This window comes from Lonchura striata, chromosome 8 (genome assembly GCF_050655825.1).
Source record: "Lonchura striata isolate lonStrDom1 chromosome 8, ASM5065582v1, whole genome shotgun sequence".
NCBI lineage: Eukaryota > Metazoa > Chordata > Aves > Passeriformes > Estrildidae > Lonchura > Lonchura striata.
In genome coordinates, this window is record NC_140710.1 from 3,689,290 (window position 1) to 3,708,554 (window position 19,265).

Sequence of the window (19,265 nt, forward strand, 5' to 3'; positions counted from 1 at the left end):
ATAATTCAGAGCCTTGTTATCTTTTAGGAGAGATAAATGAGAAAAAGGCCATTATCTCTCTTTACAAGGGGAACATGCGGGCACTAAAATACATCCTTGCCTTTCAGCTAAAGAAACCTTGAGCAGACAGACAGGGGCTTAGAGTAGCTTGAGAACAGAAGAGGAAATTCCACCAGAATTACTTCAGCCCCGTCAAGTTTTTGGTTTTGTTTTCATTTCAGGAGGAGGTTTTGGCATTGTACAACCTCCCTTCACCCTCCTCCTGCCTGGGTTATCTGACAAGTTTGAGCTCCTTTATCTGCAGTGCCCTGCTTCCCATCCTTCCCTGTCAGCCGTGGCAGGCTCTGATGCTCCTCCTGGAGGCACAGGGAGACCTTCCCTTGGGATAATGGGATGCACACGCAGCAGCTGAGGCTGTTCCCCTGTGGCAGCACTGCTGTAAACACAGCTTGAGCTGAGCTGCTGCAAGGTGGGATCCTATGGTGGCAGGGATGGTGCCTTGCCACCGATGCTGACACCACGGGATGTGTGGGAAGGAATCTCCCACCACCCAGGAGCATCCCAGCTGCAGTTTGCTCAGAGGCTGGAGTAGCACTTTCATGGTAGGTGTGGGAACTCAAAATGTCCCTCAGACATTTTTGGATGTTCCAGGTCCAGGTCAGAAGCATTTGAGACCCTGGCAGGCAGCTGCAAACAGCTGTGATTTTGGGTTTGAGCCATGGAATGATTTACCAACTGTGCAGGAAGAACAAGAAGTCACAAAAGTTTAGATATTACAGTAGAAGTAGTCACAAAGTAGAGAGAAGAAGCAGTCGGGAGTCAGAGAGGATGTCAGGGTGTGTGTGTGCCTCTGCCTGAGCTGCTGAGCAAACCACAGCAGCTCAAGAAGAAAATATTTTAGATAACTTGCAATAAACTACCTTGAGACTGAACAACAGAGACTGCCGAGTCTTTCTTTGGAAGCTCGGGTTGGAGGAGAGACTTTTCCACCACCCTGACCTAGAGGTGAGCTCTGTCAGTAGGTGGATCCACAGTGTCCTGATTAATTTGAGGAAAGCCAAGCTGATTCAGAGTGCTCAAGTCCAATGCCACTGAAGACATTAAAACAAGCAAAGCTCCCAGCTCTCACTGGAAGACCATTCCCACTCCCATTCCCCCACACTCAGGGACACTGGTAAGATTTCAGGGTGGCAGAAAGCAGAGCACTTCCCTGGGACACACCAGCATGGAGCAGCTCCCAGGCAGGGTCAAGTGCTTTGCTTTGACTCCTTCTGAAGCTACACCCTTCCAAGAGACTCCAAGAAGGACAGGACAGCAGAGAAACCCAAAGGAATGGAGTGGTGGCTGTCTGAGTTCCACACTGATGCAGCGAGCTCCTCACTCCCTCTGCACAGACACAGGGATGAAGGACACTCTCCTGCTTTTTGTGATGTTATCACAGTGCTAACGATAACAAAAGCAGCACTTTCCTTTTTTTAAAAAAACAGGGTTGGACAAATGGTCAGGGATATAAGCTCATATTCTCCCTAGGGCCAGGTTTCAGCATTATTATGCAAATAGAAATTGTCTTATGCTGTGGATTCACCTAAGGGAATCAGCCCCAGAATCTGAAAACCAAAGGATTCCTCAAGGTGAGCAAAAGCTTCAAGTTCTGCCCTAAAGTTTGGTGCAATTTTAGAGGTCAGACTGTGCTTCTCCAACTCCAGCCAAGACCCTTCTCAGGGATTCTGTGCTTCCTTTCTTTAAAAAATCCCAGTTTTTCATGGAACTAGACACTTCCACCAGTAACTCAAAAGAAACACTTTTGCCTTGCAAGAAACATATCAACAAAAGATAACTTACTGATTTATTTTCTAAAAGTTGTGCTCTAACTAACATGGAAGCCTGATATTGGAAATTGATGGTTTCTCTCTTAATGAATGTTGAGCCATATATAGGCCAGTGTTATGAGGCTCCCATCAAAACAAAAGGCCCCTTTTATTAATGGCTACTTTATCATTTCAAACATGTATGTTGTTACTTAAAATGGCAAATTGCTTTGCACTGTCCTTGAAGTGCATTGCATAAATATTGTATTCAAGCCTTAGCTTACACTTCATAAATAATATATTTTTAAAATACCCTTCCATGAGACCACCAGCTGGCAAGATGTTCAATTTTCTGGTAAAAACATGTATTTATTGCAAGTCTTATTTTAACTTGTTGAAGATTTGCTAAAAGCCACAAGTGACAGATGTTGTAAGAACTGTATTCAACCCAAAACCTCAGGAAGCTGAAAGCCTCATTCTCCTGGTAGGTTTTGTACCTCTGCATAAGCAGTTTCCTTTGCAGGGGAAAAGCTGAAATCTATTCAAGAAGGCTTTCAAGTACTATTTTCTGATAACCCAGAAATGACTGACAGCAGATTATGTGATGATCAGAAAAGTTTATAGATTTCATTACATCTCTTTTCACTACAATCCTTCCCCCACCATTTCCATTTCATGCTGCTGCATTTAAACTGCTGTACAAACTTGTTCAAAGTGCTCGACATTAAAAAAAAAAAATCAAAGGAAATTTCAGATAATTAACTTTGATGAATGAGCATATTTTAATTCATGTCTGGTAATATTCTTGTTAATGACATGTCTGCTTAGGACATCCATTAAAAGTCCATTAAGTTAACAGGGAAAGTCTAATAAAGTTATCCTGGAAATTTTCTGGTATATTAATATTATGGACTTTTAATGAATATCTGCTGTAGGAACTGCTATTAGCAAGGCTACTATTCTAATTAAACTTGGGCTCTGAGAGTGAAAAAAATGCATAAAGATAACAAAAAGCAGAAGTAGCACTTCTTTTGAACATGGCTATAAGGAAGATGGGTACAGGTCACAAATCATACTATCAGTAACAACTAAAATATTACTATATCGTAGCTTTTTTATAGCCTGCCATCCAATACACCCATATTGAGTGTGTCCTTCATGTCATCAGTTGCTGAGGCTCCTTTTCACTCCTCTATTGTTGAGACTAAGCAGTACAGAAAGGCCTTCCAGGGTAGGAGACAAAAAAATTTAAACACAGTTTCTCACAACAATGCAGAGTAAAAAATGCAATTAGGAAGTCTGTTCCCTATTTCTGCTGACATTCACAATAATACAGCAAAATATCTTTTTATATGTATATATCTTTTATTCATAGAATCAGAGAATAAGTTGGGAGGAACCTTGAAGCTCACCTCATTCCACCCCCTTGCCATAGGCAGGGACACCTTCCACTAGACCAGGTTGCTCAAAGCCCCATCTCTCTCTCTATATATATATACATATACATAAAGCTTTTTCTTAATATGAATAAATATGTATATTTATTAATATATTGTGTATTTATTAATATTAATATATATGTATATTTATTAATATTAATATATATGTATATAAAAAACCAACCCTGATATACCTATTTTTTCATACTTATCCATCACCAAATCTTCCAAACCAATCATATTCCAGAAACTGTCATCCCAACCTCTATCTGATGTGTATGTCCACTTGCACACTACTGTACAGAGAGACCTAAAAAAGAGACAATATAGGCACAGAGTCAGGCAAACGAACATGTTTGGGTTTAAACTTGTGACTAGAAACAAGTTCCTGCAAAAGGATCTCTTTTCTACTGGTCAAAAACTCACACAGAATGCTCACATAAAAAAAAAAAAAAAAAACCAACAAAACCAACTGGTTACTGTTTAGAGTGCACATCTTGAGGACCTTAAAAGGACCTTGTGTTTAAGATTCTTCTCTGCTGAAACAACTCCTGGTCTGGCCACTTCACTGCATAAATCAGCCAAATAACAGGCTGTGCATGTGCCTGGGGGAGAGCAGGGCAGGAGCACAACAGCTCTGGAGCAGGCAGCTCAGAGTGCTGCTCTTCCAGCCTAAATGGCTGCTTTGCACACAGCTTGTCCTTAGGAAAACTTTGTGTTACTTCTCTCACAGCTGAATCACAATTTCCAGGAGATCTGGATGATGGGGACAGATACACAAGTCTGGTTGCTGAGAAGCTGATGTTAAACTCTGCTGGCACAGGCAGGAGCAGAAGGATACAGAGGATAAGAACACTCAGAGCAAAGTCTGTCCTAACACATAGAATGGTTTTTATCAATATCCCTTATTCCTCCCCAAAGTATGAACAATATTCCTGATAATTTAGTATCACGTGGGCTGTTTTCTGTCTGAACACTGATCAAAAGATCAGTATTAAACTGTGCTTGAAAAGTCAGGCAACTAAAAGGTGTTAAAAATGCTAAATACAACTGAAAACTGCAGCTCTGTGCAGTCCTGGGAATACCACAGTACCAGCAAGGGCAAGACAGCTCACATGCATCTCGGGGAAGCACAAAATCATAACTGTTCTCAAAGAGAAACCCTGCTCAGAGGTGGATTTTCTTTGATGTTTTACAAGACAGCTTATTTGTGACTCATGTTTAGCCAAGGTGAGCTTACACAGACATATTCTCTTTATTAGGATGGTACAATTTGAACGTGTATCTTCAAAGCAAACTCAGTTTTACTGAAGCATTTGACTTTTTCTTGCAGTTTTGCATAAGTAAAAAACATAAAATTTATCTTCAAAATTATTTTCTGGAGTAAAAGGAAATCTTCCCTTTCATCCAAGAAAACTACTCAGGGACTGAAATATGAATCACAGATTGGGTTGGGCTGAAAGGGACCTTAAAGCTCATCTTGTTCCAACCCTGCCATGGGTAGGGACACTTTTCACTAGCCCAGGTTGCTCTAAGCGCCATCCAACCTGGCCTTGAGCAGAAAAAGAGAAGCTATTTTTATTTTTTATCTGCAAACAGAAGTTAAGAGCTTATAGCCACTGGTACTGCAGACAGAGAAAAGCCAAAGAAGAACAGGAAGAGTCTTTCCACACAGCTGGAAAACTATCTGGGATATGTAGTTTATGTTTTGGGGGGGTTACAACAAGAAGCAACATCCTCTGATGTGACACTGAGCAGAAGATGGGATGGTTACATGGACTCTCTAAACTCTCACTTTCTCATCTGGGACAGAAATGTGCATTTTAAATGCCTTATGTTTCCTTCCATCCTGTAGGACTGAAGTAACCATGTTTTTACAACCAGAGGACAAGTGATGGTCATTCACATCCCATTGGTTGTAAAGATGTATTGGTTGCTCTTTGCTGCAAGAGAGCAATTAAAATGACATATTTTTGGGGGTGGAAAAAGACATTCATTAACTATTTATATCCCTAGAAATAAATGCAGTCAATAAATGCAGAGATTATTTCAGGACTACTCTTAAAACATTTCTGACACCCCCACCCCTTCTTTTTTTTCATCTTAATAGTTTAAGAATAGACCACACAATCACAACTCAGTGTCTGGTTTGAAAACAGAAAAAGCACATGACCTGTAACTACAGCAATGACAATGTTGATATAAGGAATTCCAATTTCCAAGGATTTAAAAGCCAGACACAAAAATCTAATTAGGACCTTTGACAAAAACTGGGTGAATAAATAAATTCTAGGCTGAAGAAAATACTGGGAAAAAATAAACATTTTCCCCAAATCAGTTCAAACGGCTCATTAAAAGGAAAAATAAAGACAGGGTATTTGAAATAAAAAGCACTTCATCAGTTTAGGAAAAATTTAGATATAAAGAGCAAAAAACAATGCATCAAGTTTTCCCAAATATGGGAAATACCAAATCATAACAAATTATCATCAGAACCGAGTATGTCTTTTTCTAATTAGATTGAAGCTCTGAACTAATGCCACACCCTGAGAAAGGCTCCAAAGACCATGTTTGAACCAGGGGCCTGCTGTCCCACAGCTCCTCTGTGGAACAACAGCACACACACAGGCCCACGGAATCACTGGGGATGGGGAGAGATCCCCCCTGCCAATCCACAGAATTCCAGCAGATCCCAGCTCTCTGGCAGGATGTGGCTGCACTGAACACATCCTAGACATTTATAAATGCAAAGTGCTCACAGAACAAGGATAAACAGAGGAGTTCTGGTTGAATTTTTAACACAGTATGGAAAATGAACTGAGACAGACAACTCTTCCCAAATGAATTGACTGGCAGATCTTTAAGTGGAAGGTTCTGGTCTGAAAACCAGTCTCAGATCTAACACTAACACATTACATTGGCAGGTTTCTATTTTCATGGCCACAGCAAGAAACTCAAAATGCTTGTTTTAAACACAGTCTGAGCATTTACACTTCTCGGGATTCAATCTCTTTCTTCCACTCTTGCTGCACTCAAAAAGTTGGTGTTTAATGGAACAATATGGCTTCATACAAATCCCTATTATCAAAGAGAAAGTGTCATTCTGCAGAATGGCATTCTGCTCTCTTAGATAACAGTAAAAAGGATTTTTTTCTGATGGCCATGATGGATTAACATCACCACATGCTTCAAAAGCATCTGGATGGGCTGAACTCAAACCCCTGCCTCTCACCTGCTGAGATGCTCAGTCTGTATATCCTAGAGAGGTTTATGCACATGCAGAGAGAGCAGTTCATTCATGGCTTGTCACTGTTGAAGTCCATGGTATAGATGTATATTATATATATTATATTTACATATGTTTAGATATATATGTATAAACCTTACAGGAAATCACTCAGAAATTTTCCTCCAGAGCATCACCCTGAAAAGGGGATAGCACAACTCCTAACTTGGAACTCTAACCAGGAAGATACTATGGGAAGGAACCACCTGAGGAACCAAATCAGTACACATACAAAGAAAGCCTCAACTGTGAAAAAATTTTATATTTCACAGAACTCCTAAGTTTGATGAGATGAAGAGCAGACATTAAACAGAAACAGTACTGGTATCTACCATGGTGGATTCAATTTTTCCTATTTGGCAGCATTGCCTCAATTATTTGGCCATAAACACCCATCCTGTGCTGGCTGAAGCTGGATGAACCAGATGGGTTGAAGCTAAAGCTCCTCTTACTTTATTCCCATGATCAGCTGGGTTCAAAGGGGCAGAGAAGGGGCAATCCCAGAAGGAACAGCCCTCTCCTGACTGCCTGATCCACCACAGGAACCATACATGGAACCCCTCAGTAGCACAAGCCATATGTAGCCTGTCTGAAATACCATGAGTTTGGAGACACTTTTCCCCAAGCATATTCCCAGCACAATGAAATGAAGGATTTCCTTTCTCTGTTCAGAACAAAAAGTTTTGCTTGGAATATTCCTACCAAAAAAACAAAAAAAAAAACCAAAACAAAACAAAACAAACAAAAAAAAATAAAAATAAAAAAACCATCAACCAAAAACCAACCATCATGCACGGAAAATTTTTATTTTTTATTTTATTTAAACCAGATTTTCAACAGGAAAATTGTGTTTAGAATTTCCTACAAGTTTCTTGCTGAGGACTGATTGGATGTGAAATCCTGCATGACCAGAATCTCAGCAGTCTTAAAAGTGAACACACACTTGCAATTTCCAAAATGCTACCTGGAAGCAAGTAACCTGTGAAAGAATCTGGGCCAACTGGACTTGTGATCACTCAGGTGATCAAAATTTGGTTTTGTGTGACTCTTCCCACATTATCTGCCCATTTTGAGTATTTTCTCTCACTCTGTTGTACTTCTTGGAGAGAAGGAAATCAGATACATTCATTGAAAATGGGCATGCTCTAAGTTATCAGCATAAAAATGTATCTAAAAGATAAAAGTCACAAAAAACTTCTCCCCAAGCTACTTAGGAGTCACCAGAGCTTCACTCTTTGGTCCTTTCTTTGTTGCCACATCTCTCACATTCCAAAAGGGATGAAGCCAGCACAGATATTATTCCCAAACCTGCAGAGATCCTGCCCTGCCTGGGACAGCACCTGCTATGAAAATAATCCTGGGGGTTACTCCTCAACTGCAGGTGTCTTGTGGAAGTCATCCCAATTTTGAGTACAGGTTGATAGGTAAGTCCCATCAAATAAAAATTACTAAAATAAACAGTTTTTTTTCCTGAAAAGTGACCCCATAAGGCATTTCTACGTGACCTTCCATTCCAGAGGGCTGGTAGAAGATTAGTTAGCCTGGAAAATTAGTCAGTCACCAGCTTGAAAGGCAGAGAACCCCTGGCTGGGGCATCCTGAGGTGAATGGCAGCTTTGTTCTCAATTCCAAAGCAAAGGGATCTGCTCCATTCATCCCAAGTGCTCAGAAATGAACCTAAACTCATGAACTTAATTAATTTTGTAGGCATCATTAACAGCACAGCAGTTCAATCACTGGATCACTGAACTGAAGCCAGCTGCACCTGCTGATGGCTGTGCCAAAGCTAAATCCTACAGAGGCAAGGATAGGCTACAGCTAGATCCGAAAAGGAATACTGTGCAGTAGGATACAGTAACTCTCTGTGGTCTGTTGGGCAGATTTATTTAAAACTATAAAGAATCAAAAGCTAAGAAAGCTTTATGACGTTGTGAACACAAGGAGGAGACCTGAAACAATGGAGTGTGACTGTCACAACATCAAATGATTGTTCTTTTGTTCTACAAAGTTTAAATTTAAAACAGATTTTGAATTCAAATTGTAAACCAGAGCATAGATTCTGCTCAAATTAACATCTCCACATATTGACATCTGGGCCAGGCTGCCAATGTCCTCCCAAATTATACACCCCACAGTCTCAAGGCTTTTCACAAAAGCAAGCAATTTACAGCTCTAACACAGTCACAGATCTGACTGTGGTTTGTGCAAAAATGTTCCAGGCAAAATAATTTAATACCCAGCACACATACTCCCAGCATCCAAGAACAGAACTGGGCACTGGTGCTGCAAGGGCACCAAATACAGTGGAGGTTATCACAGTGCAATAGGAAACCTGTAATTATTCAGTGCTCTGTTATGGTTACGCCATATCCATTAATCCACAGCCTTTGAAACAGAACCAGACTGTTGGATCCACATCCACCACTGGCACTTAGAAAAAATGTTTCTGCCTGCTTGCTGTATTTGGCTGCTTGAGAGAAACAGGAAAAATTGTCCTAAGGGAATACTTCTCAAGAAAGAGGGGAAGAAAAGTGACATCTGATCATTGAGTCTTCAAATGTATGAAGTGTACGAGATGCTGCCTCTGTTGAGCATCTGCTAAAATGAGTCAGGACAGGGGTTTGAGCTCAGGCTGGTGTGGAGGAGCTGCCCCTGCTGTCCTTGAGCCCATCTCTGGGCCAGGGGGGCTGCAAAGCTCAGGGTGACAGAGTCTGGGGCTGCCCCGACTGCACTCCCCTCCTTTCACCTCTTCAGCAGCTCTTTAATTGCAGGTACACACAGCAAAACCTGTCAGGGGCTGCTCCAGCCACCCAGCCATGCAAACCCCAAGTCCCTAACATTTACAACACATTACTTTTTATGATTATTGCCTTTGACTCAAAACCTATGAAATTCCTGCCTGCCCAAACCCATTGTCTTAGCAAGCTGTGCAATTTGACTCTTGCCTGAAAAGGGTTTTCATCTTCCAACTAAACATTAAACAGGCCAAACAAAGAAGACAGGTGGGGAAGCCTGTTTGGGACAAGTAGCAGACACATTTCCAGTTGTACTCATGGCCTCGACTTTCAGTCTTTGCATGTCTGAAAATTTAAACCTATTCAATAAAGGTGGCAAGGAAATTACTGTAATCAGTGTTAGCAATTCTACCAGCTTCAGTCTTCCTATGCTCTGGGTAACACTTCTATTTATCATAAATAATTAAAAGTAGTCTGGTTGCCATTTAGATTTTTTGAAGGAAGTTAAATACCACAGAAAAAGCAAAGCTTTCTTCCTACTTTGAAATCTTCACTAAAGCTGCAGAGAAAAATATATTAATACAAATAAGAATGATCCAGTATCATTATGAAAGGCCAATATTTGTTCACACTATAGCTAGTGGTAATTTTGCCATATTTCATAGGGGAAATAGGATTAAACTCCAGATCTCAAACCTTAAAAAGTTAATGTTTAAAAAATTCCTTGGATTTTTTTTTTTTTTTTTTTTTCTTGTTCTCAGGAAAAAATGAGTGTAGGAAAATAGCTCTTCCATTTCAAACAAAAAGGATTTAATAGAAAAGATTTCTCTTTCCAGCAAGTGTGTAAGTAGACACCAACCCACAAAGCCACCAAAACCAAAAAGACAGTGAACAGTTTAGGACTTACAAGCCGCATACTTGAAAGTAATGCATATACTGGTATTTGCCTATATAATACCTTTCCAAGCCCTTTTTTGGGTTTTTGTTGCTGCAAAAAAAATTATGTTGAAGTACTACATATGGTGTGAAGATTTCACAGCTTTTCCTTCAAAGCTGTGGTTAAAACATTGGTTTAATGATATACTATTCCCCCCATTTTTTCCTGAACACTGCTGACTCAGGGAACTAACAGAGTCCCATAAGACTCTTTCCCAACCATCAAGACTAAATTTGGGGTTAAAAATCTCTGAACGTATTCAGCAACTCTGTTGGCCTCACATCTGGAAAGTCAGAATTCTCACTGGACTGGTGGCACAGCTTTTATTTAAAAATATAAACCAGGTCTCCCTTTCCTTGCCATAAATCTCACTGCCAAAGCAGAGCCCATGAAAGAGCAACACTTTCTTTTAGGTGAGAGAGAGGCCCTTAGGGAATGGCAGCTACATCAGAGCCCTTGAGGGACTGGGATCCATCAACACTCTCACCATCATTACACCAAGACTTCCAAACTCATCCACACTGGGCTTTTAGGGCTTTTGTTGGGATATAGGTTGTAGGAGTCCTGATTCTTCTGAGCTCACACCACCCTGTGTGTGTGTGGAAGCCACACAGCTCTCAGAAACCAGCACTGAGAAGGAAACAAAGCCTTTCAATCAGCAAATCAAAAAGTTAAAGCTATTTTTGTAAAGGGGAAGAAGTATTAATTAATTCAAACCTCGCTCTAATATTTGGTGTTCATGTTGTAACACTTAAGAGGTTTTTGGCTAGCTTTTTAAATCACAGGATTTTCTAAGCAAGTCTGTTGCTTACTTAAAGGGACAGATTTTATTGTACGAAAAATACAATTCACATTAGCAATTTTCTACACCCACATCTATAATTAATCTCCTCTGAATACAGCCACTCCCTGACGAGATTCCATGTTATATTTAAACTCTGGGTGCCACTTGGAAAGGAAAAAAAGAAGAACAATAGGATCATTTTCAAAGCCTACACAGCAGCACAAGGTTTCAAAGCAATGAAGTGCTTTAAACTCTGGCATCAACCTTCTGACCACCCAACCAGAGCGAAGACTGACCTCCAATTACCACCACAATAAGCATAGAAGTCTCTTGGGAAATGCAGAGTGTAGATCTTTCCTGTGTTCCAAAGGAGGTATAAGACTGATGTTATATTACATAGATAAATCTCAAATTTACTGAGAGGTTGTTGGGAAAGCCCCTTTTGTGACACTCAGACTCTAAGGATTAATCCACTTAAAGAAAATTCTGGGTTGGATGAGGTACCTTAAAATTTTAAATTTGCACATCTTGTCAGAAATGTGGAAATGTGCATTTGATACGTAAGTACTGTGAGAAAACTAGCTTGTTTTATTTTTCATAAATCCTCACGTGTGTTTGTAATGTGTACACATGCAGATATTTACTTTGGATTGGGAGAATGCATCTGTTTGTGTTTGCTGTAATCTCTTTAAACCTGTCCTTTAAAAATACAACTAAATGCATCAAACACTGCAAATGTCAAAAAAGCCATCCAAAAGGTGAATCACACTGACCACAATGAGATGATGTTTCTGCTATGATTTGTAAGAGTCCAATTCTTTCTAGAAGTGTGTTTCTGTTTAGAAACACGCTTCAAAAGATGGGAAGAATGAAGAGTCTCGAATTCAGTTTTCCTAGAAGTTATGTCACCAAACCTGTAGGGAACCACCCATTTGCAGTGCAGCTTATCAAGTCAGATTAATCCTTTGTGTGCATCTAATAAGTTCAGTGGATGTACTTAGCTAAACACATTCAGTTGGATCAGAAAGTACAAAATAAGACCATTTCATCCACCCACATACGCCTCACCATGTCATGAAGCAAGGGCAAGCCAACAGTCAGCAGATTGCTGAGTTGTTTTATTAATTTCATTCTGTATTATGTTACAGACACCCAACCAAGATTCAAGCCCATTGTCTTCGGCATTGTTGGAGAACTCATAATGAGACACAGTCCTAGACAAAAAAATGTATTGTCTAGACAAATCAGACATAGCATATGGGGCTGGAAATCTTAGTCCATTCCCTTAAAAGATGGCTAACAGAGGCAAAGAAAATTCAGGGATTTGGCCAAGGGTCAAAGAGTAAACATTAATCAGACCCCTGAACTGAATCCTGAACTCTAGAGGCTCAGTCTAGATTCTGAGACCCAGGCAGAAAGGCATCATTCAGAAATTGATGCTGAACATGTTAAAAAAAAAAAAAACAACCTTTCTATGGACAACTGTGGTTTAAATCTTTAAATATGAGAGAAACAAAAGATGTGTGCACATATATAAAATTAAATCACTGTTTTAAGTAATCACTGTTTTAAATTTTATAAGCTTAATAAGCGGAGGAGTGGTTATAAAGAAAACATCATCCAAAAATGGCAAGGGAAATGAAAAGCAAAACTGGAAGCAGAGCCCACGTCTCCAGCCGCTGCAGTCCAGCAGCCATGGGACATTACTCCTGCCTTCTGCAAGATCAGCAATCTTTCAGTTCCATTTAATCACAAGAATATATTCTTTCAAGCTCAGTATTTCAACCAAACCACTCTGCAATAGGAAGTCAAATATTTATTTCAATTAGGAGCTTGTATTTAAAAAACACATTTTCTCCTGTTACCTTCTGGCAGTTAAAAATATGACACAATTAAAACTGGAAGTATTGGTACACAGAGCCAGTGAACAGCTTCCTCTGGATGTCTGAGCTGGAGCAAATTTACCACAGCTCAAGGCTTCACCAAACACTCAAGGAAGCTGGTAAAGAGATTAAGAAAATGCTACAAGTCACTGAGAAAAAGGAAGCTGGGTCTGAGTTCCCTCCCCACCATGTGGCTTTGGACAGAGTGAGATTATTCCTGTCAGCAACATCAGCTTCTCCCAGTATAAAAACAGCAACACATCCAGATGTGCAGCACCCAGCACATCTGCCAGCACCAGGCACTACCCCAGCCATGGCCACATGGCCACTGCATTGTTCCAGATGTCCTTGTCCCACAGGGAATGACATGGGCAGGCTGCAGGAAGCCCACAGTTACTGCTCCATGCCCCTGTGTCATTCCCCTGGGTGAAAAGGGCACACAGGACATGCACACCCACCAGCCATGTTTAGGGAGCAGCAGGATTTTGGGTGTCCTTGACTCTTCCAGCAGTTTGGGAAGTGTGGCAGATGCTGAGTGCGTTGCCTGGCCAGCACCATGTGCACCCTGACACCCCAGACACCGATCAGGAACACAATCTCCACAGGATCAGGGCTACACTTCATTATGTGGTTTCTGCTGTCTTCATACAATTGAGCAGAATTAGAGTGGTGTGAAAAAACCCCACCCTTACAGCCCTACCAGAGGTGTTTTGAGAGAGAGAACTGTTACTCTGGAAATCTCTTCACACAAAGACACATTTTACTAATTCATGAGTAAATAATGTATACATTCCTAACATCAAACTGCAGATAGTCTAACTTAGCACAGTACTTGAACACATGTGTGAGTACAAAGTCCTGAGTGCTGTCAGTGAGGTTAATGGGAGTTTTTACCAGCTTAGTCAGACTGTGCTGAACTGGAGCCTCGGCTGTCATGCACTTGTGGCTAGACAAAGCCTAAGTGAAACCAGAACAGAAGCAGGGAAATTGCCAAGAGTACTGCAATAAAAGAAATTCTTAATAACTGCATTCTGATGGTGGCTGTTTCCATTTCATATGCTAAACCTGAATATTGAGCCTTCTTTTATTCAGAGAAACCACCTTCAAGTCTTACTCAAGTCTGGATGACAGGATACAGCTGCCAGGGGCACCTGAATCAATGATACACATTAGATATTCCTACTCAGGGAATGAGCTGTGTTGTTACCTCCCACCACAGAAATCAGTTCAGTCAGTGTAAACTCTTAAAATCATAAAGTCATCCTAAATACTAGATATATCTGTTCAAAATTTAGTCATTAGTATCAATTTTTGAAAACAGGTTTTGTCAAATTTTAAGGTAAGTGATTTAAATCAAAGGAAAAGCAAGATGGCTCATTTTACATATATCATACTTGTACTGCATACTTGTATTTTAATATTTTAAATGACAACAGAAATGCATCTATTTCTAGAGTATCTTTAATTAATAATAATGGTGTGCATTTACAGCCCTTTGTAATTGTATTCATATAAAAAAGAGGGCACATTTCTGAGCAAATCTCAAAAAGCAGAGACACCAAGAGTATTATTTGGACAGCTGTGGGATTTCATAAATCAAAGAAAACCCCACCAAGGAGTTCTGAAACAGGTAACAGAAGTGAGTAAAAGAACCATAAATTTCCATAAAGTCAGAATGAACAAACATTTCAGCTTATTTACATCAAAAGGGAGATGAATGGAGATCAATGCAGAAAATAAAGAAGGCTACAGAGTAGATAAATCAGGTGTCATTATTCCTCAGAAGGCAGTAATAAAGACATTCAAAGAAAATAAGCAATCATTCTGCAGTTGAAAGAGGATATTGCTGGAAATATAAAGAGAAAATAAAAGAAAAGGGAAGATAAAGAGAAAACAAAAGAAAAACAAAAAGGAGGCTACATTACACCGATACCTAAACTGCTTCCAGTCACAATAATAGAGAGAAATAACACAAGGGAATACAAATGCTCATTAACTGAGCATGATTTCAAAGCACTGGCCCCAGAAGGATGCTAACGTGTTGTCAGTGGTAGGATTCCGCTCTCCTTTCCTCTCCTCTGAAAGCATCTCTGCTGCCACTGCCAAAGAGAAGGCATGAAATAAACTCCACTCTGACTTTTTCTAACAACCAACCAGATCAACCCATGGGTGGGCTCTTGGGACAGTAGCTAAAAGAAAAGAGTTTGTTCCTCTAATTTCAGATGCTTTAGACTGTTACACAAGGAAGGTGGGCATAATTGGTTTTTCCATTCATTTAAATCCTAAAAACAATTTCACCTGGGAATGCACAGCCCCAGCTCTCTCAGCCAGAGCTCAGCCTCGCAGGTACTGCCTGAGCATGTCTCACATCCAGCACTGGGAAAGGTGAGGCTGAACCAGCAGGGTGGAGTTTACCACTGCTCTAATGAACTCTTTCATGCAGCCCAAACAACACTAAAGTATTTGTCTTTCCCTTTCTTGGAAATTAAGTTACACTGCAATACTTACAGAAAATACACTCACAAATGCTGCAAGCACAGAGAAGAATGGACTAAAAGTCAATTCAAAATTGCTGAGTTAGATGCCTAAAAAAAGGACTGCTTTATTCCTTCTTTAATGGTTTATATGTTCGTAATGAAAAAAACCCAAAAGTAATCTCCACATCTGTGTGTTTTACCAAATTAAATGATGGAATTAAAAAGATCACTGTTCATAGAGAGACTGTACATTTTTACTTGAGAGAAATTAAGAATGAAATTTCTAAAGGCAATTTTATAAACTATTTATTTATGAGCTTGGTCCTAATGGGACGTGGGTGTAAGTAACTTGACCTGAACAGAAAGTGTCTCTGACGTCAGCTGGGGCATTTCTGTAAGTCACGTGTCTGCAGAAGCAACTGCAGGATTGTGCTTGACTTATCCCATATGGATTTTCCTTGCTACCTCCACAGTTAAGTCAGCAATATCAGGCTGCACATTCTGCCATTTTCATTGCTGCAAAGTGGTTTGCACCCTTACAAAAAAAAAGGTACAAAGAAAATCAACTCCCTGGTGTCCTAAAATGATTCTAGAGGTGAAAGGCCAACTTTCACTGCTGCAAGACCCAGAGAGCAATCCCAAGTCTGAATTTAACAGTCCTCCTGCCCTGACTTGCCATGGATGGTATGGGGATGATGAGGAGGAACAGCACAAAACTTGCTGGCCTGCAGGAATCAGAGACTGGCAATTCTGGACTGCAGCACTGAAAACCAGAAATAAATAAATGAATAAATCTGCATAGAGATCAAAAAATAACAAGTGCCTAAAAGACAGCAGTTACTTAAGGAGAGTTTTCTGGATACTAAATCCATTCTACTTGAACAGTCTGAAGACGCTTCTGGCATATGACAAATGCTGCCAGCAAGACATCAGATGAAAACTCCTCTGGCTGGACTGACCTTGATTTTTCCAAGTACACTGTTTCTTTGCAATCAATGCCAATTAATCAATAACCTGCTACAGGTTTTCAAATACCATTTTCAAATCATTCTCTGTGTCACACTGAAAGGACAAATGAATCTTCTGAGCCATAGGTGGCCAAAAGGTTTAGAGAAGGAAAATGAGCAGTGTAAGAAGAACAGTTCCCCAAACATTGCTAGAGCCAACAGCCTGCTCATACCAACATGCTTGGACAACAAATAAAGGACCCAGACCAGCAGAGCACTTAAGCACAGGCTTTAACTTTAAGCACGTGCCTAAGTGCTTTTCTGGAAAAGGGCCCAAAGAAAAGAATGAGCACAGTTAACTGAAAAGCCCTTCAGAACTGGCCTGACTGCTTTGTTTGTCCATTCCAGTTGCTAGTAAACACGTTTGGATTTAACCCATCTCTCAAGAACAGTGACCTGGTACAGCCAATCCCTGCACTCAGGGAAATTCCAGGAACTGGAAAAGCACTGCAAGACACACTTGGGACTTAGGCTACTTAAAAGGCACAAGTAGAAGTAGCATCTCCACATCTCTCTTGCAGAAAAATCTACATGAGGGCCCAAATCATTAAATAAGCTTTTACCACAGACCTGTCTTGCTCTGACTCTTCCACCAGCTTCACAGAATGTATTTTGGAGACTTCATAAAGAGGGCACAAAACACTGCCACAGGATCAGTGGATCTTCTTGTCTCCAACTTGTGAAGGAAACCAAAACTTGAGCAGATAATTTCTGACTCTGGGCCTTGGGAATGTGGCAGTCTTTTTTACTACCTCCACCTTGGTCCATTAATAACATTTTCATATGTATCAAATTTACCCCCAAAACCAAAATCAAAACAAAGTTCCTTAGAATATCTTAAGCAACATGCTTAAGTTAAAAAAAGAACTGGAGTCCAAAAATGGAAAGATGATTAGGGAGGTAGGTGAAGTTTGAATGAAACAATAATAAAAAGCCCTAAGAACACATCATATATTCATAATTCTTGAATCATTAAGGCTCTGCATGACAGCTCTCACAAGCACCAGTATGGCAAATTCACTGACTTTTAAGCAGGAGTGAAAGTGGTTAAGCCCTAGGACAAATAATTTGAAAATCTCAGCACAAGTCTGATCTCAGAGAGTTTAAAGGAATGCAGACTGCCCAAAAACACAGCAGCTGTTTGTTTTTTCTGCCACCTTTCCAAGGTTCATGTCTGGAGTGAGGATAAACAGTTCTGAAAAAAAGTTATGTGGAGTTCAGACTTTAAGAAAATAAAACATCAGACTAGTATTTCTTGCAGAAAGAGTAAAAAAAAACCCAAACCTTAAATTATTCAGCCTGAAAGTTTTCAGGTAGAGCTCTCAGGAGCAGAGGTACATGGCTTGAGGCTTCAATATATTAAAATGCATTCTCTAAACAAGTCTGCATTTTCAAAACCTTGGCCTGATGTGGTTTTCTTGAGCAATGTTCCTCCAAGCAGAGTTTCACATTTAATGAGGTAAAACTGTAGTCCCTACTTTATGCATATACACACAAATAGAGGCCCTTTCAGATAAACCAACAAAAAATGAGATAGTGGATGAAGCCTTAATCACCCTGAAATTATTTCCATCAGCACAGCCGGTATCACAGTCACAAATTTCTGCTAGTTTGGACATCATTCTTTATATTCTACCTCCTCCTTTCTCTGTGCCAAAGCAAATAAGCACCTACTTTAATTAATACATCTCTTGATAGGTTGGGCAATCAGAATTCTCTTAACATTTTAGTAGGTATGAGTTTCTTTTGATCCACATTTAAAGAGACAGCCTGAAAAAGAAAGAGGTATCAGGAAATGTTCTTGGGCAGATTACCAGTGGAGCTAACTGGCGTGAATAAGGATTGTCTGTATTCCAGGCAGGTCAGAAACAGCAGGAAATAGCAGGCACCATGTTGAGATTCAACATCTGTTTATGAACTGTCCTTATACACAAATGAAGAGCTGCTACAGGACAAAATATACAAACCCAGAAAGTCTTAAACTGGAATCCCTCTGGAGAGCCCCCCTGTTCGATTTACACCTGGTGCTACTGGGGCAACAGCATGAGGAATGGTGAGCACTGAAGAACTTCACCTTGTCTTTGTGATACACATTCAAATTATATATATTTATTTTTATATCTATCTCATGGCCCAAGATGGCACATGAAAGATGCCATCTGTGAAGGAGACTAAATCCAGACTGCACATGTGCCCACAGAGCTTCAGAGTGGAACTGAGGGCAAGAATGGCATGGGATGGGATGGACATGAAGAACAGGTGCCAGCAGTGTATCATGCTCTTACACATTCCCTGTTTTCCCTTCTTTGCAGGGAGATGAAAGCACTCTGGGGCTTAACCTCCTGTACAGATGCTGTGCACAAGGAATTAAGGACAACACCATACCAACTTTTTCCATAAAGACATGAAGAACACTTCATTTCTTTTCTGAAAGTAAAGTTACCTCACAGTATTTATTTTTCTCCAAGGGAGTCTGTTCGAGGTATTTTATATACAATGACAAACCAACATCAGAAGCTACCAAATAGTTTCATGGAGGGAAGCTCAGAAGATGGAAATCACAGGAAAATAGTTTTCTTTGTATTTTGTGGTATGTTCTCCCCCTCTTATCAGTTTTAATTAAATATGAAAATATGTTATTGTGCAGATCCAGCTTCATTCCTCAGAAGAATGAGCTCACCTTGGAAAGTGAGATTAGAAGAGAGTTTCTAAATAGTTTCAAACTACAGTAAGTGAAAGCTGAAGTTATTTCTGTCATCCTAACTCCACGTACTATGTATGGGTAAATGCAAGTGGGCTTTGGGGGTGGGGAGAGTTTTGGATTTAACAGGCATATCTCTCTGCACAGCCTTCTATCTTTCCCAATCACCTACAGCATGAAAGGCTTTCCTACTTTCTTTCCCACATTGA

The 19,265-nt window shown here is 40.1% G+C and overlaps 1 protein-coding gene across 12 annotated transcripts in view; it reads right to left on the minus strand.

The window, feature by feature from the left end:
• Positions 1-19,265, minus strand: part of FGGY (FGGY carbohydrate kinase domain containing) — a 144,012-nt gene that overhangs the window by 92,424 nt on the left and 32,323 nt on the right. For all 12 annotated transcript variants that reach the window (XR_014957006.1, XR_014957008.1, XR_014957009.1 and 9 more), the window contains one exon: positions 3,442-3,557. Coding sequence is in view for 8 of the 12 variants with exons in the window: in XM_085586152.1 (XP_085442278.1) it covers positions 3,442-3,557 (116 nt within the window). In the remaining 4 variants the exon portion in view is untranslated. The remainder of the gene's footprint in view (positions 1-3,441; positions 3,558-19,265) is intronic.